At 41.7% G+C, this 27,656-nt stretch overlaps 3 protein-coding genes across 4 annotated transcripts; 2 read left to right on the forward strand and 1 right to left on the reverse strand.

Moving 5' to 3' along the window:
* The first annotated feature begins 1,812 nt into the window (after positions 1 to 1,812).
* sebox (SEBOX homeobox) lies at positions 1,813 to 3,934 on the forward strand. Its single transcript, XM_056284132.1, has 3 exons — positions 1,813 to 1,906; positions 2,426 to 2,616; positions 3,188 to 3,934. The coding sequence occupies exons 1-3, from the start codon at positions 1,813 to 1,815 to the stop codon at positions 3,932 to 3,934; spliced, it is 1,032 nt and encodes a 343-aa protein (XP_056140107.1).
* A 2,001-nt stretch (positions 3,935 to 5,935) lies between these two features.
* On the reverse strand, positions 5,936 to 10,978 carry tmem199 (transmembrane protein 199). The gene is made up of 6 exons (XM_056283761.1): positions 10,544 to 10,978; positions 10,336 to 10,409; positions 10,111 to 10,200; positions 7,527 to 7,569; positions 7,006 to 7,118; positions 5,936 to 6,854 (listed from the first exon to the last, which is right to left on the reverse strand). Exons 1-6 carry the CDS (start codon positions 10,725 to 10,727, stop codon positions 6,759 to 6,761), a joined length of 600 nt encoding a protein of 199 aa, XP_056139736.1. The 5' UTR covers positions 10,728 to 10,978; the 3' UTR covers positions 5,936 to 6,758.
* Positions 10,979 to 11,249: 271 nt separating this feature from the next.
* poldip2 (polymerase (DNA-directed), delta interacting protein 2) lies at positions 11,250 to 27,230 on the forward strand. Of its 2 annotated transcripts, none has more exons than XM_056283419.1 (11): positions 11,250 to 11,456; positions 18,478 to 18,559; positions 19,068 to 19,165; positions 19,277 to 19,376; positions 20,908 to 20,983; positions 22,125 to 22,232; positions 22,435 to 22,571; positions 22,876 to 22,902; positions 23,084 to 23,209; positions 25,500 to 25,579; positions 26,261 to 27,230. In XM_056283419.1, the coding sequence occupies exons 1-11, from the start codon at positions 11,272 to 11,274 to the stop codon at positions 26,373 to 26,375; spliced, it is 1,134 nt and encodes a 377-aa protein (XP_056139394.1). In that variant the 5' UTR covers positions 11,250 to 11,271; the 3' UTR covers positions 26,376 to 27,230. The 2 variants fall into 2 exon arrangements, with proteins under 2 accessions (XP_056139394.1, XP_056139395.1); XM_056283420.1 differs by having other exon boundaries at positions 18,484 to 18,559.
* Positions 27,231 to 27,656: the final 426 nt, after the last annotated feature.

The following is a 27,656-nucleotide window of genomic DNA, read 5'->3' on the forward strand; positions in this document are numbered from 1 at the left end:
TTAATCCACTACCCGGTTGTCCTTGGTATTTGTATAAATAAGATGGTGATAAGACTGAATCACCATTCGGACGAGTGGAAAACATCAGCTGTTCACGCCTATGACCTCAGTGCACAGGAGGAATCCCATGTTCATCTCATTATTTTTGATGCTGGAGATTAACTCCTTGTTAACAGTTCAAACAGCCTATTTTTTCGCTTTTGAGACCTAGTCTGGTTTGTTGTTAGTCATGGATTATGTCACACACACACACACACACACACACACACACACACACACACACACACACACACACACACGTGTGTATATATATATATATATATATATATATATATATATATATATATATGGCTTGAATGAAGGACAGCACAGAGGCTCTGATCATAGCAGTAGCGGCACAAGAACAGGCACTCAGGACCAGATCAGTTGGGGCAGGGGTCTACCACACCAGACAAGACCCAAGATGCAGGCTATGCAAAGACAGCCCTGAGACAGTCCAGCACTTAGTAGCGGGGTATAAAATGCTAGTTCGGAAAGCATACACATACATGACAGGCATAACCAAGTGGTTGGGATAGTGTACAGGAATATCTGTACTGAATACAGACTGGAAGCCCCCAAGTCCAAATGGGAGACAGCGCCTAAGAATTAATTAATTAAGAATTAATTAAGTTTCCTTCATTAAAGGTGGTTGAGAATGGCAGAGCTAAGATCCTGTGGGACTTCAAGTTCCAGACTGACAAGCAGGTGCTGGCTTGCTAACCAACCAGACATTGTGGTGGTCGACAAGGAACAGAAGACAGCAGCAGTGATCGATGTAGCAATCCCGAGCGACGGCAACATCAGGAAGAAAGAGCATGAGAAGCTAGAGAAATACCAAGAGCTGAAGGAAGAACTAGATCGGATGTGGAAAGGGGAAATCCATAGTAGTCCCTGTGGTAATAGGAGCACTTTAGGGGCTGTGAGCCCATACTGGGAGAGGGGCTCCAGCAGATTCCAGGAACAACATCTGAAGTCTCTGTCCAGAAGAGTAAATTCCTAGGACCAGCTAAGATACTGTGCAGAACCCTCAAACTCCCAGGCCTCTGGAAGAGGACCTGAGCTTGAGGAAGACACACACCACCTGAAAAAGGGTGAGAGTGAGGTAAATCATAAACAATGCGATGCTGTGTGAAAATATGAAAAAAGATATAGGCTATTTATTTATACATCAGAAACGTGATTGAATAGGAAATTATAGCTGCTTGGAAATTAAACAGCCGGGCTTATTATAACTGCATGGGGCTGCATCACTATGAGGTGCCTGAAATAAAAGTCCTTTGCTTGGGAATTTTCTTTCCTGGGTGTCTCTGAACCCCACAGGGGTTTCTTTGCACTGTGGATGGACCCGGACAGGGGCTGCATCACTATGAGGTGCCTGAAATAAAAGTCCTTTGCTTGGGAATTTTCTTTCCTGGGTGTCTCTGAACCCCACAGGGGTTTCTTTGCACTGTGGATGGACCCGGACAGAGAGAGAGATAGAGAGAGAGAGAATGCAGCTAAACCACCAGACCAGTCCAACACATCTGCTCTGCCCTTTCATTTGTTCTCTCGTTTCTGGTAATGCCACCCAATCTCAGGAGCTGGGGATTAGAGAAAAAGGTGGACGCATATATAGGATGGGTGTCAGTGAGGAATAACATCTGGATGCACATGGATATCACTGGGTGGGTGTGAGTATAACTGTAAGTGTGCAGCCCTCAGCCCTCTGCATCGTTTACATAGGAGGGTTTCGCCTCACCAACTTTAACTCTTGTTGTCTGTGGAGTAACGATGGCTCTCTTCGTGGAGGAAGACTTCCCTTTGCTTAAGAAGAACCAGTGTAAAGATGTGACTATAAACGCATTATTTGGAGAACAAAGTCACCGTAAAGGTAGGTCTACAGATTGAAATTCAGAAATGTAATAGTATCAAGTTTACAACACGAATAAAATGTTTTCTTATACGTTTCAACTTCTTTCAAATAGCTTAATAGGTTTTGTCATTGTCTACTACAACAACCAAAACAATCAATAATTTCTCTTTTGTTCTCAAATGATTTTCTAACCATAATGTTTTTTTTGTTTTTGATTTTTTTAAACCAAAACCACACTGCTCAGAAGAGAGATAGCTCTCTTTGTTGTTATCTTAGTGTAATTGCTATTCTTAAGTCTGGCAAAAAAACATATTGATGATTTCATCGATTCCAGTGTAAATAGTTTAATTATGGAATATATACATATAATGGATTGCTTATTGTAAACCTTGCCTTTCTATGATTTTATTCGATAGTGACAACAACCTGGACAAAATAGGAAAATGTACATTTTCATCCGATCAAATTTCAAAAATTCACCATGAAACTACTTTAAAAAAAACACTCATTTTCATTCATCTTGCATTGTAGATGGCCTGAGTGACTCGCCGGAGCCTGAGCGAGCTGGTTACATGGAGGGCCAGAGAAAACGTAAGCGGACCATCTTCAGCCGGGCCCAGCTGTCCGAGCTGGAGCAGGCCTTTGCCTTGACTCCCTACCCAGACATCACCCTACGAGAACGTCTGGCCGCACACACACACCTCCCCGAGAGCAAGATACAGGTTCGTTTATGCTGTATAAGGAATAGCGTTGTCTGATCTGGGCTGGCCTAAAGGCAGCAGCATGAAGAACGCATCATTAACATGACATCACAGAATGTCCATTCAAGCCATCTATATTTTCCATCACCAGATGAAGGCTTGCAAATGGGCCAAGTGAGACGTAAAGCGTAATGCGTTATAGCGTGCAATGCATAATACAGGTCACATAGTTAAAATACAACATGCTCCGCTTGTATGTGTAGCATAATGGATAAACAGCATTAAGTTATTTGCCCCAACTCAGACCACTTATAAAACCACAGGCTGCAAACCTTTATGTTCTCCACTGCCTTTGATGAAATTTACAGCCTAATTAGATTTGCACGTCACTGTTATTCTTTTTATGCTATTTTATTTCTCTACTTCTTTTCTAATTCCTTTTTTGAATTGCTCTTTATTTATCCAACTCTAAATTTCTTCCTTAATGCATTTTTATGCATTATATGAAGCAATTAGAATTGCCATTATGTTTGAAACATACTCTGCAAATAAAATTTGCCTTGCTTTTTAACACGACGGTTGTTGTTCACAGGTGTGGTTCCAAAACAGAAGAGCAAGAAGCATCAAGACCAGTAGGCTTTCCAAAATTAATGAGACCCTCCTGGTGGAGAGGGGAGGTGTAGAACCTTGCCAGACCAGATCCCGGGTCACCTCCCTGGGACCCGTCTCCTCTCCATTCCCTACACCGACAAGCATAGCAGATGTTCTCCAGCCAGAGCAGCACCACCCTTGTGAAGACGGCCAACAAATTTATTCAGACTGGATCCAACTCCACGGCAATTCCATATCCTCATCCTCATCTTCGTCATCTCTCCAACCAACACCTGGCTCCCCGAAGCTCTCTGAGACTCCTCTCTGGGAGGAGGAAAAACAGTGGCCACACCTCGGGCCTCTCCCCAGCTCTCTGCCCGGGTTCCTTCCCAGCTCTTTTTCCCAGCCCATCATCAGGCAACCACACCATTCCTCCTCCTCTTGCTCCTACAGGGATGTCAGTTTCCCCGAAGTCTTCAGGAACTTCAGGGCTCAGAGCATAGGCCCTACTGGAGCTCACCAGGCCCGGTATGGAGGTGGTGCCGGTGGAGGATGTCATGCCTCCGTAGACCAGGTGGTTCCTTCCCATCCTCAGCAGGTGTGTTGGGATGTAGCTCAGGGACAGGGGCACCTCCACCACCACCACCACCACCATCACCACCCACAAGTGGGACCACAGACGTCCATGGGCTACATCTCAGACCTCATCTATAATGCTGCCATTGTCACTAACTTCCTTGAATTCTGATGTGTACTGTCCAGTCCTGAGCTGTGACTTGTCCACAGGTGTGGAACAGCAGCAGAAAGAGCATGGATGGCTGCAAAGTACTGAGACTGGAGTTAAAGTGGGATTTCAATAACTGCATTGATACCATGTAAAAAAAAAAAGAAAAAAAGACTCATGTGACCTGATTGGTTATCATTGGAAAAAAAGACCCATTTCTGCCCATTCTGTTTTCTTTTAGAACAGCGATGTAAAACCATCTGCCAAGCCCCTGGAAAGTAATGCCCATGTATAGATACTGTAAACCAACCAGATTGTAACGTACACTCATTTTCATGTTCTTTTCAAAAACGTGTCCTTATCCTTGTTCCTGGTGGTGTACTTGTCAGACTGCCTGTCTTTGGGAATAAAATGATAAATTTCAAACCCACGGTTCAGTCAAACTCAATGTGAAGCATCAATTCCCATTCAATGACTACCATACACTTACTAGCTTGGGGTTTTTCTTCTACGGTTGTGCTCGCACCTTCAACAACAGGTCAGAAAAGAAACATATAAAGAGACAAACAGTAGACTACAAAGACCCACTTACGGTTTGAATAACCCAACAAAATGTTTCTACATAGAAATCAGTCCGGTCCCTGACATGGATTCTCTCCTGTTTTGCTGCACAGAGCTGAGCCGGGGTATGGTTAATAACACGACTTCAGGGAGTATTATCTTGCAAAACATCCCGATTAAAATGATTCCTTGTGGCAAGATACCATGACAGGAATAATTATTTTTCTAATAAAAACATTTTTATATATCTCTCTATAAAGCATTGGGAGGGGTGGATGGACAGAAGGGGAGGAGAAGAAAATGAATAATAAGAACTAAATTAAACTGGGGGCTCAGGGGTCTATCAGCTTACAGGCTCTGTAATGCTGCCTAGATTTAAGTTTTTGAAGTATTACATGAGAGGTATAATACATGGACGGATATGAAGGACAGTAGCACTGGCCGTTCTCCTTCCCAGGCCTGCTGTTGGACAACGATCTCTGCATATCACAATCATCTTTAATACCAAATAATCTTTCAATAAACCCTTAATCCGGGTGTCAAATCTCAGATCTTTGGGAGATACTTTTTTTTTCTGTATTCCAGATGTAGTCATATCTTTTAATCTTTCCTCTGGTATGACAGCGCCCGTGCTTATTTACAGACAAGATGAAAAAAGACGGGATAATTGCCAAAAAAATATGAATCTATATCCCCAGAAGGGGTCAGGGCAGCATGAGAAGCTAAAACAGATCTTCTGCCAAGATGTATTAAAATAGTTTTTGAAATATGATACAAGCATTATTGTTCAGAGGATATGGTACAAAATCTACTCCCAGATAAAAGTAATTGAATGTTTAAGTTGTTTTTGCTGTTAAGCCTCCCATACATCCTTTTTCTTCACTCCCAAAACAGATCACCACGGATCAGTTGGCAAAGACAACCACTCCCGCATCTGTTAGGTGGATGATAGGAAACAAGTTTAGCAGGAGTCCAATAAACAGCCTCGCTAACTGAGGGATCATTTGGCACATCAAACATTTTTCATTGCTGGCCAAAATACCGGTTTGTTTCATCAAAATTGCAAGCCTACATGTCCTCCAATAAACCGCTTCCACCTTTTCGTTCTGTTTTCAGGCCCGACCACAGCACCCAAACAGCACAGGTCAAAGTATTTACTGACCTTCTTGTTACCATGGACTCTTGGACCTGAGTGCTACTTTCGGGAGCCATCTGAATTTGCCCTCCAGTAGGCAATATACTGTTACCTTGCTACACAGGTACCACAATGACCCGCTGTTTGTCCCTGTATTACTTACCTGCTGCCTCTGGGTAATATCATCTGTCATCATGACCTACATTTCATTGTTATGTTGCCCATAACCCATATCTATGTCATATCCTTTACTTGGTTATATAAAAGCTACTAAACAAATAAACTCTACTTTGATAGTGTGGATTGAATTGAGAACGCCATTTGACCAGTTTGCTTTATTCCACTGCCATTGCAGTGATTTCCCATCTAACAGTCTTATTCAGAGTAACAGGGAATTACTGCAGTAGTAGAATAACCTCAAATTTTCAATCATACTGACTAACAGGGTCAAAGTAGACAGCGCCACAAGAATAGATATAAACAAATTTCCAAAGCCATTTTCGGGATATTTTTTTACCTACAGTAATCTTAGGTCTACAGAGATGCAAAATGTCTTTATTGTAATATATCAATTACAGGAACAAGACGCGGTTCCACAAATAAGCAGTGATTATTGTAGATGGATTATCGTCTTAATGCAAACTCAATTCCCTTTACGTAATTTACCCAAGCAAATCTGATGAGATTTTAGCAGTAAGAGTTCTTCATACTGTAATATGACGAACATTAACGTTTTCAGAACAGCAGTCATATCATGTATGGTACCATGAAGACAGGAAAACATAAGCAGAAGGGAATCATGTTGTTTGTCTCACTATGAAAAATGGTATTAGACATGGACCAGACTGTACACAGACATTTATCAAGAATTTTGAACTGAATAAGTTTCAGTTGATGATGTCATACATTTAGAAGTATTGGAGCAACCAATCCACAGCCTTTTAAATGTACACCGATTTACCCTATCAAGCCATCTCAGCAACTTCAGTCTGAGAATCTAGTGATCTTTCAGAAGACCAGGACCTGTTTGCATCACTTGGGTTGTACGCTGTTGATGAGAAAGCAGAGTGCTCCCATGGATGCTAAGAATCCCCAAAGTTCTGCTTCATTGGTTGTTAGTGTCCCATTCATTCCTCTTCAATCCACTGTATGCTATGGTTTTCCAAGGTCCCCCTCCATGGTCCTAACTAGAACATAGAGCTCAGCCAAGCCGACTACAGATGCAGCTATCACAGCAGCGATCACCCTCTGAAACCCAAGGGGCAAAGTTTAGAGAATGCCAAGATTTTAGCTGGAAAACAAGGTCAAACTTTGTTTGACAATAGGTAATTGTTTGGTTTAATCACACAAGGTTCTATACTTGCATGGACTTATGTGCACAGGTTTGACTGTGTCTTACCGCTGTAGTCTCAGTGAAGAGGTACTGGCTACCCATGTAAGAACAGGCAAAAGTAGCAACCACTGTCACCAGGAAATTGAACACAGTCACCACAGCTGCTTTGACCGATCGCACTGCAGAGGAGAGGAAGACAGATGCCAGCAGAGTACATGAATTGTATTTAAGGTCATTCCTTATCCTAAAATAAAATGTAGTCTTTTATACAATATGAAGACATGAAAGTAATGCTATAAAATCAAACACAATCAATCTAATGCAATGATACAAATCAAGGAAAGAAGAGATTGCTCAATCTGAGTGGCTAAGATTAAAACCAATTCTGAGGGATTTACAAAAACATCTTACCACAAAAGAACAAACAAATCAAGCAACAAAAGAAAGCTTGTTTACTGAGACAGAGGAAATCTAATCATCACTCATCTTGGACACAAAATGAGATTTATGTAATATGGAATTCATATTGTAATGTTAGATATGAAATACAAGTTTATAATTGATTGCTTATTTTAAACTGTACTAACCTTGCCTTCCAAAATCTCCTAGTGCTCCATTCCGGTGGATTTCCTTGAAGGCAGAGAAAGATGCTCATTAGACCTGAAAGCTCTCTCTCTTGACTCACAGCAGGACACAGAATGAGAAATATAATCTAAACAAATAAAGACCTAGAATATATGAATGCTAATCTTTGGATTTAGCATGCTTTAGTAACCAAATCAAAAATCTTATAGGCTTGTGGCAGAATTAAGTAAAAAGCTACAGTTCTGCTGAGAATTGGGGCTTTTGGTGGGATAATAATAATCTTCTTCTTTTGGCTGCTCCCGTTAGGGGTCGCCACAGCCAATCATCCGTTTCCATTTCTTCCTGTCCTCTGTATCTTCCTCTGTCACGCCAGCCCACCTGCATGTCCTCTCTCACCACATCCATAAACCTCCTCTTTGGCCTTACCTTTTCCTCTTGCCTAGCAGCTTCATATTCAGCATCCTTCTCCCAATATACCCAGCATCTCTCCTCCACACATGTCCAAACCATCTCAATCTTGCCTCTCTTGCTTTGTCTCCAAACCGTCCAACCTGAGCTGAATATGCTCGTTCCTAATCCTGTCCTTCTTCATCACTCGCAATGAAAATCTTAGCATCTTCAACTCTGCCACCTCCAGCTCCACCTCCTGTCTTTTCATTAGTGCCACTGTCTCCAAACCATATAACATAGCTGGTCTCACAACCATCTTGTAAACCTTCCCTTTAACTCTTGCAGGTACCCTTATGTCGCAAATCACTCCTGACACTCTTCTCCACCCACTCCACCCTGTCTGCACTCTCTTCTTCACCTTTCTTCTGCACTCCCTGTTACTTTGGACAATTGACCCCAAGTATTTAAACTCATACGCCTTCATCACCTCTACTCCTTGCATCCTCACTATTCCACTGTCCTCCCTCTCATTCAGACATAGGTATGCCGTCTTGCTCCTACTGACTTTCATTCCTCTTCTCTCCAATGCATACCTCCACCTCTCCAGGGTCTCCTCAACCTGCACCCTACTCACGCTACAGATCACAATGTCATCCACAAACATCATCGTCCATGGAGACTCCTGCCGGATCTCGTCCGTCAACCTGTCCATCACCATTGCAAACAAGAAAGGGCTCAGAGCCGATCCTTGATGTAATCCCACCCCCACCTTGAATCCATCTGTCATTCCAACAGCACACCTCACCACTGTCACACTTCCCTCATACATATCCTGCACCACTCCCACATACTTCTCTGCAACTCCCAACTTCCTCATACAATAAATACCACACATCCTCTCTCGGCACCCTGTCGTATGCTTTCTCTAAATCCACAAAGATACAATGTAACTCCTTCTGGCCTTCTCTATACTTCTCGATCAACATTCTCAAAGCAAACATCGCATCTGTAGTGCTCTTTTGTGGCATGAAACCACACTGCTGCTCGCTAATTGTCACCTCTCCTCTTAACCTAGCTTCAATTACTCTTTCCCACATCTTCATGCTGTGGCTGATCAGCTTTATACCTCTGTAGTTGCTGCAGTTCTGCACATCACCCTTATTCTTGAAAATCAGTACCAGCATGCTTCTTCTCCACTCCTCAGGCATCCTCTCATTTTCCAAAATTGTGTTAAACAATCTAGTCAAAAACTCCACTGCTATCTCTCGTAAACATCTCCATGCCTCTACAGGTATGTTATCCGGACCAACTGCCTTTCCACTCTTCATCCTCTTCATAGCTGCCCTCGCTTCCTCCTTGCTAATCCACTGCACTTCCTGATTCACTATCCCCACGTCACCCAACCTTCTCTCTCTCTCATTTTCTTCATTCATCAGCCCCTCAAAGTACTCCCTCCACCTTCTCAGCACACTCTCCTCATTTGTCAGCACATTTCCATCCCCATCATAATAATAAATCAAACTTATATAGCGCTTTTTGGGATGTTATACCATCTAAAATACACACTAGTGTTTTATATTTATATTATTAAATGCACACTATTATTTGTATGCAAACTTTGAAGTGTTTTATTAAGATGCTAATCTGTAAAGGAAAAAAAAACAGCTGATTTATTGGGCTACTATTGTCCACTAATGATTACATCTCTGGGCAAACTTTTTTTTTGTTTGAGAACAAAATCCCTTGTGAATGTTATGAAAATGCAACATCTGTCATCAGAAAAAGACAAACAAAAACATCATTAGGCCTTTACTTCACAAAAGGTGAGAGACAATTTGTATAAGACCACATTCACAAGTGTTTAATAAAAAAACAAAACAAAATATTGGAAGGCATTAATGTATATAATTCATTAACCATCATGTTTCCATCAAATTCTTGACCCTTTCACATCATCATAGTGATCTGAACTTATCTGGATATTATTGTTGAACTAACAATTGTCTAAACATTCCCCCCCCCCCCAAATGCAAAAGAATCCAAGCCTTTTCCTACTTAACTTGACAGTATCGGGGGTCAAAAGAATTTCAGAGATCGTTTGTGTCTTACATTGCAATCTCTGGCACGGCTCAAGAGGCCCTTCCAACTTTACATCACATACCAATCCATAACACTGTTTGTATATGACAAATTTACCTGAGTGTTGACATTACGAGTGATTCTGTTGTATTCTTCATTGGCTAGTTTGGTTTTTATCTTCTCTAGCCGGGCCACCAGCTCAGGATTCTGAAGTAAGAGAGAAATTACATTTTATACAGTCTTTAGCTCAAGAGATGTTGGATAAATGCAAAGCCACAGTCTATGTGTTAGCGATTGAGGAGGGGGGAGAAAAAATAAAGATTTGTCACTGGCTCCACTTACCCTGGGAGGCTTCACTACCTCAGGCAGATGCACCGAGCTGTCCTCCAACAACTCGTGCAGGTAGAAAGGATGCCCTAAGAGCAAAACAATGATGAGGACTTTATGGTAAAGACTGGTTCATATCCATCCTGTTTCGATAACAACTATAATCAGCAATTGCTATGCTTAAGTTCTTTAATCTAAAAAAAGGAAGAGAAAAACAATCTACCTTTATCCTGAAGGTATTTCTTCAGTTTTCGTGTCGTTCCGAATGACAGGGTTGCTGGATCTTGCTTTTTAAGAATCGCCTCCAATTCTTCCCGTAGCTCACGGGGAACTGATGATCCGGACTGCCGCAAGAGATCCGTCACTCTCCCACGGAATTTGTCGCCGATCACAAATGATGTAGCCATTCTAACTGACGGTTTCCTGACGGTATGCAGCTAACTAGGTACCTACAGACCCTTTGTGGTTAATCAGTCTTAAATCAGTCTTAGTAACTAACCCCCTAAACAAGGCTATCAAAGCAAAATCGTTAGCTTTATTTCAGTATATTTATTCACTTTGTATAACCGACGCGATGAAAAATCAAGCCCACACATAGCTTTTAAGCAGGATAATGTTTTACAGCTCGCTGGCCCCATCGACGCTAGCTGTCAACAAACCCACGGGAAGTCACGTTGTTTACCTTGTGACACGATGACGTACAGTTCATCAAACCACTTCCGTTCAACAAAAAAAAGAATACAGTAAATTGTGCGCTGTTAAAATAAATCGTCATGTAAAAATTATTTTGTTTTGATTTGTTATAACAGATTAACACGCAGCGTAGTTAAATCAGTATCTAAAATAATTATCTGAAATGTTACCCCCCGGGCCCCGGGATTTCCCTCGCCCCGATTCACGTGAGTATTTCTTCTCCCACATTTGCCGGGTGTGCGCACGACCTGGGTAAAGATGGCCGCCTGTGCGTTACGTCGTGGGCTACTGACGACTGTCAGTAAATACAACAAAAAACACACACAAAGACTATTGGGTATAATCGACAGTGGTGGTGGATACGAAGTATACAGACCGCGATTACAATGCCTGGCTTGCGGACTGTCCAGCACTATTCAACAGACGAGGTTCATGTCATCGCGGTAAGGAGACGCGTCCAATGCCCGGTGCTAGCGCTGCTAGTTGAGATAGCAAGCTATCGACCCGACTCGAGCTAACACGCTAGCTCAGAATAGCTAGCTAGCGTCTCGCACTTGAAGGTGGCATCGTTGCTATGCCCCCTTAGTTATACGGGCGACGTTGTTGGATGGGTAAGACACTCCCGTATACCAAAATTCTAGGAATTGGTTTCAGTGTCGGGTGAGCTGTGTAATAACAAAGGGAAAAATATTCCCTTTTACTATGAAGTAACAAGTAAGTTAACATGGCTACCACAGATTGGGCAACGTCTGATGAAATGTGATTTGGATGCCCCCAGTCCCTCAATTACAGGCAAGTTACCTCTATTACAGGCAAGTTACATGGAGATACATCAGTTGCTGTCTTGTAACAAACTGTTTGCTATTAGCTATAATGCGAGATGACGTCCAGTATATTGTAAGTTGCAACCACATATATTGTAAGTTGCAACCACATACAAACAAAATATCAGTGAGTGGGGGGTGCGAAGCCCAAGGCCTTAAAATTTTGACCTGCCTGGCCATCTGCTAAACACCATCTTGTGTTCGTATCACAAGTAGTTTTTGTTTTTTGTTTTTGTTTTTTTTTACTTCACCAGGGTTGAACATGTAATCAGAGCTTATAGACTTAGCTTGTTTGTTCTATTATTAGTAACATGGAAACGGTCATCTTGACCCAGTGTTGTTTATCTTCGTACATATTCCAATAAATTAAAATACACTTGACAGAAAAATTACATAGTTCCCAAGACGAGAACACGGGCTGCTTTTCTGCATTGTTGAGAGTCTCTTGCTACAGTCTTGTCTGCGTTTGGTCAGTGGTGCCCCAATGTTTGTCAGTAGCACTGAGGCTTCCAAATTGGCAGTGGTGATGTAATCGTGGATGTTGGCCTTGGGCCAGTACAGTGTTACCACTGGATCTTATTTCTTTAGCTAACTCCATCTGCTTGGTGAGGAGGAGTAGAATAAAAACATTTAGATCAGTGTGTGAAAGTAAGTAGGACTTTGTATTTGGAAAGTGGCGCTTATGTGATAGGAAGTGTGAGTGTGTGCATACAACAGAATCACAAGTTTATCTGCACAATGTGTGCACATGCCCCCTCAGTGGTCAGAGTAAGTTATGATTCTGCGCCAGCTTGTAATTCTGGCTCTGGTTTATGTAATCATTTTGTTACGTAATCTGTTCTGCTGTCCTGTCCTTTTGCTTGTTCCTTCACACCTTTCCCTGAGCCAGTCAAAACTTAGAGCATGCTAAGCTACCTCTACCCCTAAAGCATAATAATAATAATGGTGATGATAATAATACATTTTATTTATATAGCGCTTTTCAGAATACTCAAAGGTGCATTACATATGTAAAACTAAACATAAAAACAACACACCAAAAGCATAAAAGACAATCACACATTAAAAGCAATTCTGAAGAGGTGAGTTTTGATTTAATGATTTGAATATGGACAGATTGGTGTGCAGTCTCTGATGTGTTTGGGGAGGGCATTCTAGAGGAGGGGGGCAGCTATGGAGAAGGCTTTGTCACCCCAGGTCCAGTGCTTGGTCCTGTGTGGTGGAGACAGGAGGTTGACAATGGAGGAGCGAAGGCTGCGGGAAGGAGTGTGGTAGTGGAGCAGGCCAGTGAGGTAGGAGGCGGCCTGATTATGAAGGGGTTTGTGAGTAAGGAGAAGGAATTTGAATTGGATCCGTTGTGGGACAGGGAGCCAATGGAGATTCTGGAGGACAGGAGTGATGTGGTCATGGGAGTGGGAGTGGGTGAGCAAGCGGGCAGCAGAGTCTGGATGTACTGGAGTTTGTTTAGGACTTTGGAAGATGAGCCACAAAGAATGTTGTTGCAGTAGTCAAATCTGGATGTGGTGAAGGCATGGATCAAAGTTTCAGCAGCAGAGAATGAGTGATGGGCAAAGATGAGCTATGATTTTTAAGGTGGAAATAGACAGTTCTGGTGATTTGATTGATGTGGTGTTCAAAGGTGAGGTTGTTATCGAAAATTATTCCAAGGTTGTGGATACGTGGGGAGTGAGACAAGTCGAGTTACCGATGGTAAGGCAGAAGTTGTGGGTGATTTTTAGTAAGGGATTTAGGACTGATGATGATTACTTCAGATTTATCAAGTTAGTTTTAGGAAGTTGGCTTGCATCCATGATTTAATTTCAGTAAGACAATTGGTCAGACTGGAGTAAGTTGTAGTGGTAATTATTACAGTCATTTAGCCGACGCTTTTATCCAAAGCGACTTACAATAAGTGCATTTAATGTAGGAAATCAGGAGAACTACTAGTCATCAGAGGTCATAAGTGCATCTTCTCTCTAAACAAACATCTAAGAGCAAAATCAGGATTCAAGGCGGGGGAGAAGAATGGTGTGGTTGATGGTGTCAAAAGCTGCAGTAAGAGAGGGCGTCCAGGTGGCATGGTGATCTATTCCGTTGCCTACTAACAGGGATGACCGGTCCGAATCCCCGTGTTGCCTCCGGCTTCGTCAGGCACCCCCACAGACACAATTGGCCGTGTCTTCGGGTGGGAAGCTGGATGTGGGTATGTGTCCTGGTCGCTGCACTAGCGCCTCCTCTGGTCAGTCAGGACACCTGTTCAGGGAGTAGGGGGAACTGGGGGGAATAGTGCGATCCTCCCACACGCTATATCCCCCTGGCGAAACTCCTCACTGTTGGGTGAAAAAAAGCAGCGGGCAACTCCACATGTATCAGAGGAAGCATGTGGTAGTCTGCAGCCCTCCCCAGCTTGGCAGAGCGGGTGGAGCAGTGACCGGGATGGCTTGGAAAATAGGGTAATTGGCCAAGTACAATTGGGGAGGAAAAAAAAAGCTACAGTAAGATTGAGGAGGATGAGAATGCTGAGGTGGCCAGTGTCTGCGGAGAGGAGGAGGTTGTTAGTAAAACTATGTACGCTACGTGGAATTGTAAGGGTAGCTGTTGAGCAAGGATAGCTGCTAGCCTTGGTTAATGCTATCATTTGCAGTAGTAGGCTTTTATTTTGTGCTAGTTCTCTTTGTACACTCAGTTTGTTGTGATTACTTAGATTTTCTGCAAGAAAAATTCTCTTAGAGGTAGGCCTAGACAATCTTGAGAAAATCAAATATATTTATGACTGAATACTTCTATTGATAATGTGATGATATATTGGGAGTGACTCTTGGTGCTGTCATAAAATCAGGAATCGAAAACATTTATTTGTCATTTCATTTCATGCACTTGTGTACATGAAATGAAACAAAATGTCGTTTCCCCCAGCCTACAGCAGTGCAACACAAAGACAAAAACACATATCCAAACTACAAGAACACACATATCCAAATTATCAAAAAACATTTTTCACTGTCCAAGAGAGCAAACACCAGGATGACTGTCGGAACTGCCGGTCTGCATGGGCTAGGAATTAGCTTAGCCTGCCCCACTTCCGCATCCTGTCAGACCACCCTCAGTGTTTCCTCTTTGGGCACAGCTCCAGGCAGGGCCATGGTTCTTCAGCCCACCAGACTCAGCAGACCAGATTCCCCCAGCCAGACATCTTCGACACATCTCCCCGCACTCTACATGACGACACCAAAAACACAGTCAATGCTAGGCGAGGCCGCCACCCAACCCGCCCTTGGTGTTATTGGAACTGCCAATCTGCTTGGGCTAGCAGTTAGCTTAGCCTGTGTTTCCTCTTCGGGCACAGCTCCAGGTAGGGCTGTGGTCCCTGGGGCCACAGGACAGAGCAGACCAAGCTCTCCCAGCCGATCCAGCGCCAGCTCTCCCAGCCATCAAACAAAAGACAAACTTGGATGCAGACGTGGACAAAGACACTGCATGGACGGTACTGGGTGAGGCCGCCGCAAATGTAAGTTTGCGCTGCCATCTTCCCACACCAGTACTGGGTGAGGCCGCTGCAAACGTGAATTTGCGCCGTCGTCTTCCCACATGGGAGACTAATCTAAAATAATCTAGATATAAGATAAGAACATTTTGAGAAATTATCATTAGTAATGTGGATGTGATGACCAAGCAGGTAGAGGAATTCATTGTTAGTTTCACTCAGCCAAAACAATCTTAGTAACTTCAGAAATTTGTACCATATATTCTTTAAGACTAGGGAAAGATAACATTATAATTAGACTTTATATTGATATTATGATTACCAAAATGCCAAATAATATCCAAGTCTCAGATCACGATATTGTATTGTAGCGAATTCGGGGGGCAGTCTGGGAGACCGTCTGCAAGCAACAACGTTAACCAGTCGACTAAAGGGTCCGACCCGTTAGTCAAGGACCAACGTGTCTACTTATCCATGCACGTTACACTACCCCCCTCCTTCGGAAAGCGCTTCAGCATATCAGCTCCCTCACGCCTCTGGGCGCACGTGCTTCCGATGACCTTACGGTCTCACCATCCCACTTCTGACACCAATGTAGCGAATTCGGGGAGCAGTCTGGGAGACCATCGCCACAGCCGGGACGCGAACCCGTGTCTCCCACTTCGCAAGCGACAACGTTAACCAGTCGACTAAAGGGTCTGACCCGTTAGTCAAGGACCAATGTGTCTTCTTATCCATGCACGTTACAATATTGATATACTGCCGAGCTCTAGTTAGGGGCCAGCTAAAATGTGCTGATACTTTTAGTGTCAGGTGCTTATAATCTGTGCTTACCATTTTTAATAAATTCTGACTTTTTTTCTCCCCTGTCCCCAATATGGTGGAAGACACTCCTGTCTTCCATCGGTCTTAGAGACTATTCACTTCATTGAAGAAAGGCCTGAAAACTTTACATTTCCAGGTCTACCTCAATCCATGTTCTAAGCATGAATGTTGTACTTCTCTAATGGCATTACTTAGCTAAATTGTGATTTGAATCCCCTACTATTACTCGCACCATTGCTGGTGATTGGCCTATTGTTCACTTAACACAATTCGCACTTGACACACTCTTGGCTTCTGTCGCTTTGGATACAGGTATCTGCTTTGTGAGAAAATGTTAAATGTAAATAAGCGGCCACTGTACACTTTTTTTTCTTAATATTCCTTCATAGACAAACACATGCTGCTGGAGAACTAGGAAAAAAAAACACCCCTCTCCCTGCTCTAAATAAATATAACTTCAGTTGTCAAGATTTGTCTCAATGAACATGCAAGTAAGACACGTTTTTAAATTGCAGCAGAGAAGATAAATAGGCCTGTCCTTGTTCTATTCTACACTCTGTGTACTATTGGAGTCCTGTTGATACCTTGATCTTAGGATATGCTTACTAATCCTATTAAAAGATAATTGCCCATAGTGTCGTTATGTTTTTGGCCTTTCCAAGTATAGTAGTCCTCAAATTTGTGAAACTCTGGTTTTTGGTTATACTATTCAACTGTAATCCAAGGTCTTCTGCAGCAGTGAATTAGAGGTTTATATTCAGTCCATTACTGAGCTTTGTGGGCCATACAAATGTGATCGGAAAATAATCTGAAACAAGCCCATCCTGCGATATTAAGTCCCCCTGTATACTCCCCACTTTTCCCCACACATCCCTGTTGTGAAGATTAGCTCAGAGGAGAGCAGAAAAGTATGCGTCTTACGTATTATAAATCAGCCATCTGTTGTTGTTGGTACTTCATTCATTATTTTTACTTTACAATAAGTCCAAATGGTGTATGTGTGTGTTTGCATGAACTGTGGTCGGGCTGAAGGGGAGGAGATGAAGATTGGGCCGAATGGCATTTCTGTTTGTTGACCTCTGATATGTTTTATTCAGTCTTGTCAGACAAGATACTGTTTGGGATTGAGATTATGACTGGAAGGTGGGTGGGTTTAGTGAAGCATAGAGATTTGCCTCCCTACAGAAATGACTTGTGTCTGTCCATATGATGTATATGCTTGCATCTAGATAGCGTGAGGATTACCAGTTTTGGTTCCATAGATATTTATGGCTCCACTGATGTACATTATCCCTGTAGTAGATGAATTAACGCACCAAACCAAACTAATCTCATCTGTTTGTGATTTACTTTTTTATGATGTTATTACTTTGTTTTTGATAACTGTATCAACTGTCATGTTATGTATGAATGCCAAGATATAAGATGTGGTTCTCATGTTCTGATCATTTCCCTTAATGGGCAAAGGGGTTAATTGCTTGTAGACATAAACACTAGGGTTGGGCCGATGTTTAAAACATAAAAATAAAACATTCAAACTGGTTTGATATTAATTAAGCCAGTCACCGAACCGGTATACCAAATTTTACCACTAGGTATCGCACTTGGCTTAGCAGCCGCTCTCATGTGAAACCTAGAGACTGAATGAGTGTAGCGACTCCAGTTGGTGGTGGTACCGCACCTATAAGCTGGTTTGCCAACCGCTAATAAACACTAAGAGGTATAACATTTACACCTTGCCTAATCTGTTTTTCGGCTCACCTCTTTCGCCTGCTTCATATCCAAAATGTTGCTATATTGGCGCAGTTTTCATTTTCTTTGACACTAACTCTGCCATGTCTCGTCTCTCTCGTCACCCCAAAACAAAGTAAACACCGTGCACCGGACGTGCACATCTCCCCCACCCCCCACCCACCAATCTCTACTGAAATTTGATCTCCTTGCTGTTTGCCTCGGCTTGGCACTAATGGTGCTTTTCCATTGCATGGTACCAGCTTGACTCAACAAATTGCTCATGGCCTGTCAGACACTAGTGGCTTTGTTAATCTGTTTATAAACAAACATAATATTATGTTAATCACGTTGTCATGTTGCTTATTACTAATACCATACAAGTTGGATTTGGTGCCGTGACACCATCGACACAGGTTGCTGATGTAGGCTACTTTTTAATTTGCCAAAACGTCTCATAATGACACATGCCAGTTCAGTCGGTTTGCATAAAATCAAACCGCTTTAAGCTTGTACACTGAACCGGAACAACTAACCGGAAACCGAGCCAGCTCTAATAAACACACAGTCAAGTTTCTAATGGGGTGTTGTTTTTGGCAGGAACAGGCCTGAGGGGAAGGTCTTGGAGACAGTTGGAGTGTTTGAGGCTGTGAAGCAGCATGGCAAATATGAAACAGGCCAGGTAGGAGGATAAACCCAAATCCTTTCTCTTGGGCTGTCCCTCTGTCGCCCATTCTCTACTTATTTCTCTTTGCCTCTCTCTTTCTTGACCTATCTCTCTTGCCTCTTTCTTTCTCAAGACTGTCTCTATCTCTCGTTTTGTCATGCTCTCAAAAGCAAAGATGATCCACTTTGTTAGGTAGTAATTTAAATCAGCTTTTTTCCTCATTGTTCTCCATGCAGCTGAAATATCAAGACTCTTCATGCTACTTTGTTTTCTAGTGTTTACTTCTCTTAACTGAATGAACAGGAATTTGATACTCAAGCCACTCTTTAGTATGTGTTTCTCTGTTGATAAAACAATCGGTAGCATCTTTATAACTGTCCAGCTTCAAACAGTAAAGCAAGGATTTTACATGATCCTAATTGAAGTAACTGTCATTTTATATATGGGTTCATCCCTAAAGCTTGTCTACATTTATGGTCCTTTTGGAACCTAATTGATTTTGCCCTGTTTGTTCTCTTCTCAGCTGTTTTTGCACAGTGTGTTTGGCTACAGAGGCATTGTCTTGTTTCCCTGGCATGCTCGACTCTATGACAGAGATGTCACCCCTCCCATATCTGATAGGTATTACCCCAGACTGTCATATCTAAGAATACATCTCACAGAGCACACCTTGACATTATTTTTAAAATCAATTTATTTCATCAATAACCCTGTCTTGTTTGCTTCCTCCAGTAAACCAGAACCGCCAGGAGCCCATGGCTCCAAGGAAGTGAAGGGGAAGACTCACACCTACTACCAGGTCCTGATTGACACTAGGGACTGCCCCCACATAGTGAGTCATCATTTGATTTTGATCACAAGGTTTAATACTATATTGATATCAACGATGATGGTGTTCCAAACCACACAATAATTTTGTAGATACTGGTGAAAAGGAGTTAGCTTAGAATAAAGTAACATTGTAGGGAGAGAAAACTCTTACACAAGCCTCATAAGTAGATGTAAATAGTGATTACTCGGGGTTTCCCCACACGTCCAGAATGCCTGGAAATTAATAGACTAGTTTTCCAGTTTTGGAAAATGCCTAGAAAATTACAAAATTGATCAGATTTCCTGGAAATATTGAGGTCGCGGAAATTGTGTAAAGTTCAGTGACCACTTTTCACTAGTCACTATTTACAGCTGCTCATTATAAAGCATTACCACCCTCTCCCCTTAATTTATTAGCAGTGTATTGCCTGCTTTAAGACAATCTTGTAATCCAGTGTTACTCAGACCGTGGCTTGCAAGCCGCATGCGTCTCGTTGATGACTATATTGTGGCTCTTAAGTCTCCAATTTTGCATTTTCTAACACCGTTTAATCAAATATTTCACCAGATGTTGTCTGAGACAATTGCTGCAGTAACATTCTTCATCTGGTGGATTTGCGGCAGACTAAACGCAGCAAAGACATATTGCTGCCCTCCATAGGTCATTTGTAGGACTGCATTGAATGAGCTTCCTTCTGTAGATTCCAGTGTGACAGAGAAAATTAATAACAGTTTTTGTTGTCTCACAATGTTCTGCGCTGAGTATCAATTTCAATGAATGAGCTGCAACTCCAATTTCTGACAGCTCTGCTTGCATGAGGTTTCTCTCTGTGTGATAGTTGGTTCATTCGATCAATGCATGATTCAGTTTTCAGCAGTAACTTTAATAATACAATTTCCCGTTAAGCGCAACCCTATGAACCTACGAAGGTTAGGTGAGGAGGCTGATTTTTGTAATGTGGCTCTTAAATGTTGTCAATGTGGCTTATGAGTTGGCCAAGTCTGAGTACTGCTGCTCTAAACAGTGGTATTCAACTATGTGCCATGGACAGCCATGTGTATGCAGATTTTCATTCAACCCAAACCTACACCAGCTGGTTTCACTATTTGTCCCCCTGTCTGGTTGAAGATGTGTTAATCGTGATACCAGCTGGTGTAGTGTTCATTGCTCTCGGTGGCACTTGGTTAAGTATCACAGCTCTAAAGAGAGACGTAAGGTACCTGCAGTACTTCTAGTTTATCTCACCTATCTCTATACTGACTGGACTACAGATGTGTTTAAAGTTGGAGTGCGACAACTGATCTACAAAAATTGGTGATGTAAATAGTTGGCAGTACATTGCTATATTTATTAATTAACATGAATGGTACATTATGTATAGCAAGCTATGTCACTGCAGAAGTGAAAATGCATTAAAATATGGAAGTCATAAACATTTTCATTCAGAAATGTTTTGGTTGATATTGTTGGAATTTGCCATGGTTGGTTAATAGTTTTTGGTTTAACTGGCCTCTTATCCATCAGTTTTCTGCTCTTGTGTTGTGGTTGACAGTCTCAGAGGTCCCAGACAGAAGCAGTTACATTTTTGGCTAACCATGATGACAGCAGAGCACTGTATGCCATCCCAGGTATGCAGCCATGTTTTGACTCACACCACCTGTTGTTCTTTTTCATATCCAGTCCACTCCCATCCTGTCTCCACAGTCCACCCCCATCCTGTTCCCAGTCTTGTTGTCTGAGCTACAAGGACAGACAAGTAGGGAGAAGTGTTAGGTTGGGATCAGACTACCTCTCTGATCAGTTAGGGGGCTAACATTCATACTGTTTTGTTTTTGTTTTGTTTTTTGTTTGCATGTGTGATGTGTCTATGGACAAAACTACTCGGACATGTAAGCATTCAGGACTGCATGCCTACGTCAGAGTTCAACCAGCAGGGGTGCAATGCTAGCGGATTTCTTACATGAAATGTGGATATTACCTCATTTGTGCAGAAATGTTGGGATTTCATCAAGGACTGCTATCTTTCATTGAAAGAAAATTATATATTTCACTTTATTTTCATTAGCTGTTTTTTTACCATTGTTAAGAGGACTGAGAAAAGATTTAACACCTGCTAATACTACAGTTGAAGTTATTAGTTTTTTTTTATCTCCTTCACAATTACAAACACAAAAGGATGTGTGTTTACTGAAAGAATATTTTACATTTGTGTTCAAACAAAATTTAGTTTTTGTCATTATGCTCTCATATAAAGATGGCTGTTGTGTTAAAAAACAGACTGAAAGGTGTTTTTAGTCCTTGCTTGTTTTCTTTTATAATTTACTTGTTAATGCTTTCCATTAATTGTAAAATTAGGGAGAAAGTATAATCTGCTATTCAGAAAAGTGTCCTTAGTGTCAGTTTAACCCCCTTGACTATCCATCTTTAAGTCTGGAATAAATTAAACCCTTTAAATTTGACTTAAGTCATATTTTATATTGTAATAAAAATCATTGTCATCTAATATAAAAGATTAAATCATGATAACATTTTCTGCCATATCGCCTAATGCTTATTTCAATGCTATTTTAGTTCTGCAGAGTTGAGCGGCATGAGTTACAGTTATGTATATGGAGAGCCTCCATGATAATGCAGGAACTTCTTGTGTTTTGGTGAATATTTTTGTTTTAGAGTTACATTATTGCCTTGTGGTGTGCTCTGACTGTACTTCACTCAGTGGCACATGATGGTGATACTCACTTTTTCCTCCATCTGTCTATTCTAATTCAGGCTTGGACTATGTGAGTCATGAAGACATCCTGCCCTATAACTCTACTGAGCAGATCCCCATCCAGCATGAGCTGTTCGAACGCTTCCTCATGTTCAACCCTTCCAAATGTAAATGCTCTCTCTTCAGCTCTCGCTTCCTCTTCCAACATGTTTGCACATCTATTACACTCACCAGTTATAAATTACACTTATGTGATGATAGTTTATGTGCACTGTCTGTAAATGATTTTGCATTTGTATATGCGTACCACCGGTGTGCTAAGCTTAAACTAAGTGATGGATTATGTTTGTTAATCTCTGGGCACCATAGCTCCTCCCTTCACGGCCAGAGACACCCTGAAAGCGTGGCAGGAGAAGAACCATCCCTGGCTGGAGTTATCAGACGTCCACAGAGAGACCACAGAAAACATCCGTGTCACAGTCATCCCCTTCTACATGGGCATGAGGGTAAAGCCACAGGATCACTGATTTACATAAAAGCACAGCCTGAAGCCGCGCCTTACTACTTCTGCACTGGCTGTTCTGCTTTAGTTAGTTCCTGCCTCATTGGTGCCATTTTGGAAAGGGCAAGACAGAACCCTGTAGTGGGCATCACCTGTCAGGAATAAGGCAACACTAGCACTAGGCCTTTAGCCACCTCTGCCTATCCATTTAGTTGTGGATATTTGTTTAGTTATGGATGCGGGTTTGAAGGTAAATCTTTCTCACCAATTCAATTGCTATTAACACTCAATTTTTTTTTCCTTATTAGGAGGCCCAGAACTCCCATGTGTACTGGGTGAGTAGCTGTTGTTTGATAAAATTGTCCAAAAATACAATTGTAATTGATAATTAGCACTAGCCACTAATCAGATGTTGGTAAATTATAATTTTGGTGACATCAAAGTGTTAAGAATATATACCTTACCTCTGGTTTTGTGTGTGTGTGCGTGTGTGTGTGTGGGTGTGTCTCCTTGCAGTGGCGGTACTGTATCCGTCTGGAGAATATGGGCAATGAAGTTGTCCAGCTGCGAGAGAGACACTGGAGGATCTTCAGCCTCTCAGGAACCTTGGAAACAGTCAGAGGGCGAGGGGTCGTAGGAAGGGTTAGAAAAAATCTCACACACACACACACACTCTAGTGTCACTTTAAGTGAAGAAAACTAGAACCAAAGATTATCAGGTACCTTTTTCTCAAAATCAAAAAATTAAAAGAAAATTCACCTTTGGAACGGAAAGATCCATCCATTATCCAAACTGCTTATCCTGCTCTCAGGGTCATGGGGATGCTGGAGCCTATCCCAGCAGTCATTGGGCGGCAAGCGGGGAAACACCCTAGACAGGTCGCCAGGCCATCACGGCCCACGCACACACACACACACACACAGTCACACCTAGGGACAATTAAGTATGGCCAATTCACCTGACCTACATGTCTTTGGACTGTGGGAGGAAAGCGGAGCACCCGGAGGAAACCCACAGAGAACATGCAGACTCCACACAGAGGATGACCTGGGACTGAAACTGAAAGATATGATGAAGAAAACATGTTAGAAATGGACATTTGAGCTGAGGTTTTAGTTTAGGTTTTGTTTTTGTTTTTTTGACATTTTTAAGTTTGATTAAGAATAAGACAGTGAAGTAGAGAGACAGGAAATGGGGGATGACTGCAGCAAAGGTCCAGAGCATTTGCAGGGATGCCATCCTTTATTTCCCAGGAAATAGTGCGTCTTTTTACATTTTTCTTTCACCCCACCACGCCACATAACTGCGGTTGTTGGGTGTGTGTTGCAAACTGGTCACTCACTCATGGATGCCCTGAGAGGGACATTTAGTAGTACATGATCGCAATTTGCATCAGGTGTGCCATGGGTCTGCACGGTTTTGTGCTTTTTTTTGTCAGTCAGTGTGCATTACAATAACAGGATAAAACAAACAGAAGCTTACAAAAATGCACAAGGATAACATTTCAATGAGGAATTATATATTTTTTTTTTAAATTCTAGCAGGGCGAGTGCGCTTGCAAAAGAAAATCACGTGACAACATGTGCTGGTGGTTTACTGATGTGAGAAGCTGAAACCTAAGGTGGAGTGGTGCATCTATAACCATGTGTCTGAAGAAGTCTAACGTATGGTAGCATTTCAAACTTTTGAAGGACAAAAAAAAAAAGTAAAATGCAAACTCAGTAAGCAAGAATTTGCTTATCAACGACATCAAACATTATTCCAAAGTGGACAATGCCGTGAATTTATTTAAAAGTTTCAGGCCTACTGTTATATTGTCATCTAAAAATAATTCCAGTCTTAAATAATTTCATTTGTTCATTTATTCTTGTTTAGATTTATGTATTAGTATTTATGTTTAAAGCTAAATAAAGTAGGCCTATCCTGTTGAAGAAGAGATGTCAGTTATTTCATAGCGGGCAATGCTGTGATTGTTTAAACCGTTTCATTTGCTTGTTCATATACACGTTGTTTTTTTGAAGTCAAATAAAACAAGCACAACACCGTCCAGACCCATGGCACACCTGATGTAAGTTGCGAGGGCATCCTACTAAACATCCCTCTCAGGTTGTCCGTGAGTGAGTGACCAACCACAATTTGCGACGCATAGCCCACGGCAGCCGTTGCGTGGTGCCATGGGAAAAATAAGGCCATAAGAGCTCGATTGAAACATAAATACATGGGTGTTGTCTGTCTCATTCCAGCAAATCCATGTCTCGCTTCATATGTATGTCTTTTGTTGATTTTTAAATGCTCAAAAATATGTTCCCATGACTCTGCTGCATTTGACTTAACGCAGTCGAAATCATTATTGAAACTCATATCAGTGGATTTTCTGACTGCCAGATAATCTGAAGAAGAAGAAAAAAGGAATGAAAAGTCAAATCTTTGTATTTGAACAGCCAAATCTGATTCGAATCAGAAGTTTTCTGATTCGGGTACAGACCTACTTCTGTGTCATAACGGGCTGTAGTTGGTAGTTCTAAAGAAAAATTATAAATGTAGCACAAAGGCTCCTATTTTTGTGTTTTAAGGTCAGTCACTGATGATTTTATTTGAAAAATACTTATCAAGGAGAAGGCGAGAAAAATGTTTGACCTAAATAAATTCAAACTTCATCATTGATTTAGATTAATGTGAATATTAGTCACAAGATTAAGACGAAAAAAATTAAAAATGATTTGCTATCACCACCAACACTGACACACACCAACAAACAAAACCAACCAGAAACCTAGAACCAAGAGTTTTTGAAATGTTTTAGATTTTAAAGGGATCCCAGTTACGATCTGTCATTTCATTTTCATTCAAGTTTTTGTTGGTCCGCATCACTCAGTGAAGAAACTCAATCTCTTACATGTTGTGTTTACCATTATTGTGTCTTGATCACAGGAGCCAGTGTTGTCTAAAGAACAACCAGCCTTTCAGTACAGTAGCCATGTCTCCCTACAAGCCCCCAGCGGTCACATGTGGTAAGTTTGTTCATACTTAAATAAAATGACCTCTTTAGGGCCAGGGCACATGTCTGTCTAGGTACAGTTGTGGGTGGCTGTCGCTCACAAAGGTTCACAGTGTCGTAGATGTGCATACCTTCAAACTCTCAGTGGCATGTTGATTGTGTCCATGGGGCTACACACATAACCAAACCTGATTGGCTGAGCAGGGAAGGATATCTGCTTGAGTGACATCAGCAGGAGACCAAAACTCATGAGGACAAACATTTGGTGTCTTTTTAACATATCTTATAGATTAACTCTGACCTTGCTTTGTAAACATGAAATGTCCTTCTTGGGTGGTGACTCTCAATCTGGTCTTGGTGACCAGCAGTACTGCTGGTTTTCTATTCTGCCAACTGTAATTATGTTCGCCTGTTGTCATCCAACTATTCCATTCCAAACAAGGAGGTTTTAGACCTGGAACAACAGGGGAGTGTAATTAACTACCTGGAAGAATAGAAAACCAGCAGTACTGAGGGTCCTCAAGGACAGGATGGAGAACCACTGCTCGGCAAACACCGATGTGCGTCAGTGCATTGCACATGCTCTCAAACTTGTCAAAGATTAAGCATAAATCTAGCTTTAAAATTTCGTTCATTAAATAATTACTTTTTCATCATTTGTTCGTTGATATTGTCCGTTGATCTTTGTGTACAGGGGGACTTTCCGCATTGAGAGGACAGACGGCTCCCACTTTGACGTGCGCATTCCACCTTTCTCCCTGGAGAGCAACAAAGATGACAAGGCTCCCCCTGCTGGTTACACATTTTAACTGCAATTAGAAGCCTCACTTCCATAAGACCCCGGGCTCGCTATCAGTCCCGGCCACACATAAGTTCTTTAAAATTATCCCTTTCCTGCTAAATTTCCTTAACCTTTACCATAATTGTCAAATGTGTATGGTTAAGGAAAGGGATGATTTAACTCTTTCCACATGATCCAAACTCAGTCCCACTGTAAGAACTTCCACCGCCACAGTGCGCTCTTCTTCTGCGCTGATAAACTGTTGGGAGTCTTATTCTGTTATGTGGTGAAAGAAAAGTGCACTGTCCAGTGGGAAAGAATTGTGAGGTCAGGATTATATTTAATATTGCTAAGCTGAGCTGAACTTGTTCCTGCATCCACCGTGGCGAGTGCAGCTGCCACGAGGTGTGCATTTAAAGTGATTTTCCTGCTCCGTTGATTGCCGTAAGGCTCCGAGTGTTAAGTAGCTCTGACAGTAAAAAAAAGTGAAGCTCAACTTCACACCAATGTTAATGGTATACTTTCAAATCATTGAGATGTTGACCAAAAGCCATGCTTTTCCCTTCCTCTGATCATTCGATCACCAAAATCCTCTCTTCCCATTGGAATACAGGCTTCACTTCTGAATGTCAACCTTCATCTTTGTAGCCTCTTTGACAAATGAAAGCCAAAACGAAGTTTTCATCCTTGACTCAAGTTGGATGTCTTCCTATAAAGCTGACAGTTTTTTTTAAGATATAGATTTTTAAATTTGTTCTTTTTGACGCCATAATTTTTCTCTTGTCAGGAAAGAAACTAACTTTTGTGACTGTGATGGTTGATGTATTACTGTAAATAGGATGTAATTAAAAGCAAAACAATAAATATACCTTTGGAAAAAAAAGTTCGACTTGTTTTTTGGGGGTTTTTGCACATGTTTGCCTTGTGTAACATGTTTTAAGTGTGGAGAGAAGGCTTACAGTGCATGGAGGGATTTGACTTGGTTGAGTTGAGCAAAGGGAGTAAAACTGTATTTTTGTAAGTCGTGTGCTTTGGGAGTTGCTCAACCCACCAGAGAATCCAACCTTCACCCACGTCAGATTCAGTAAATGCAAATCTATAAATCCACATTTGTGTTTATAGCTTGATACATTTTATTGAGAATTACTTTTTTCATAGCTGGAATCATGACTTCTATATTTGAGGGAAGCTTACAATATAAGATTCTTATTCATGGTCTCATATTAATTTCAAATTAGTGAGCTACCAGTCAAGTTAACCTCGACGGGGGTCACAGGAAAGCGAATAAAATGACTGCATCGGATTTGAG

Source organism: Lampris incognitus, chromosome 7 (assembly GCF_029633865.1).
Source record: "Lampris incognitus isolate fLamInc1 chromosome 7, fLamInc1.hap2, whole genome shotgun sequence".
Lineage (NCBI taxonomy): Eukaryota > Metazoa > Chordata > Actinopteri > Lampriformes > Lampridae > Lampris > Lampris incognitus.

What these genes read in the sequence shown, in the direction of transcription:
- sebox (XM_056284132.1), top strand. Translation starts at nt 1,813, where the DNA reads ATGGCTCTCTTCGTGGAGGAAGACTTCCCTTTGCTTAAGAAGAACCAG. An exon ending in ATTTGGAGAACAAAGTCACC is followed by an intron (nt 1,907 to 2,425) that starts GTAAAGGTAGGT and finishes CTTGCATTGTAG; the next exon opens with ATGGCCTGAGTGACTCGCCG. An exon ending in TCCCCGAGAGCAAGATACAG is followed by an intron (nt 2,617 to 3,187) that starts GTTCGTTTATGC and finishes TGTTGTTCACAG; the next exon opens with GTGTGGTTCCAAAACAGAAG.
- tmem199 (XM_056283761.1), bottom strand. Translation starts at nt 10,727, where the DNA reads ATGGCTACATCATTTGTGATCGGCGACAAATTCCGTGGGAGAGTGACG. An exon ending in AGGTAGTGAAGCCTCCCAGG is followed by an intron (nt 10,201 to 10,335) that starts GTAAGTGGAGCC and finishes CTCTTACTTCAG; the next exon opens with AATCCTGAGCTGGTGGCCCG. An exon ending in CTCGTAATGTCAACACTCAG is followed by an intron (nt 7,570 to 10,110) that starts GTAAATTTGTCA and finishes TCTGCCTTCAAG; the next exon opens with GAAATCCACCGGAATGGAGC.
- poldip2 (XM_056283419.1), top strand. Translation starts at nt 11,272, where the DNA reads ATGGCCGCCTGTGCGTTACGTCGTGGGCTACTGACGACTGTCAGTAAA. An exon ending in GCAAATATGAAACAGGCCAG is followed by an intron (nt 18,560 to 19,067) that starts GTAGGAGGATAA and finishes TTCTCTTCTCAG; the next exon opens with CTGTTTTTGCACAGTGTGTT. An exon ending in AGCACTGTATGCCATCCCAG is followed by an intron (nt 20,984 to 22,124) that starts GTATGCAGCCAT and finishes ATTCTAATTCAG; the next exon opens with GCTTGGACTATGTGAGTCAT.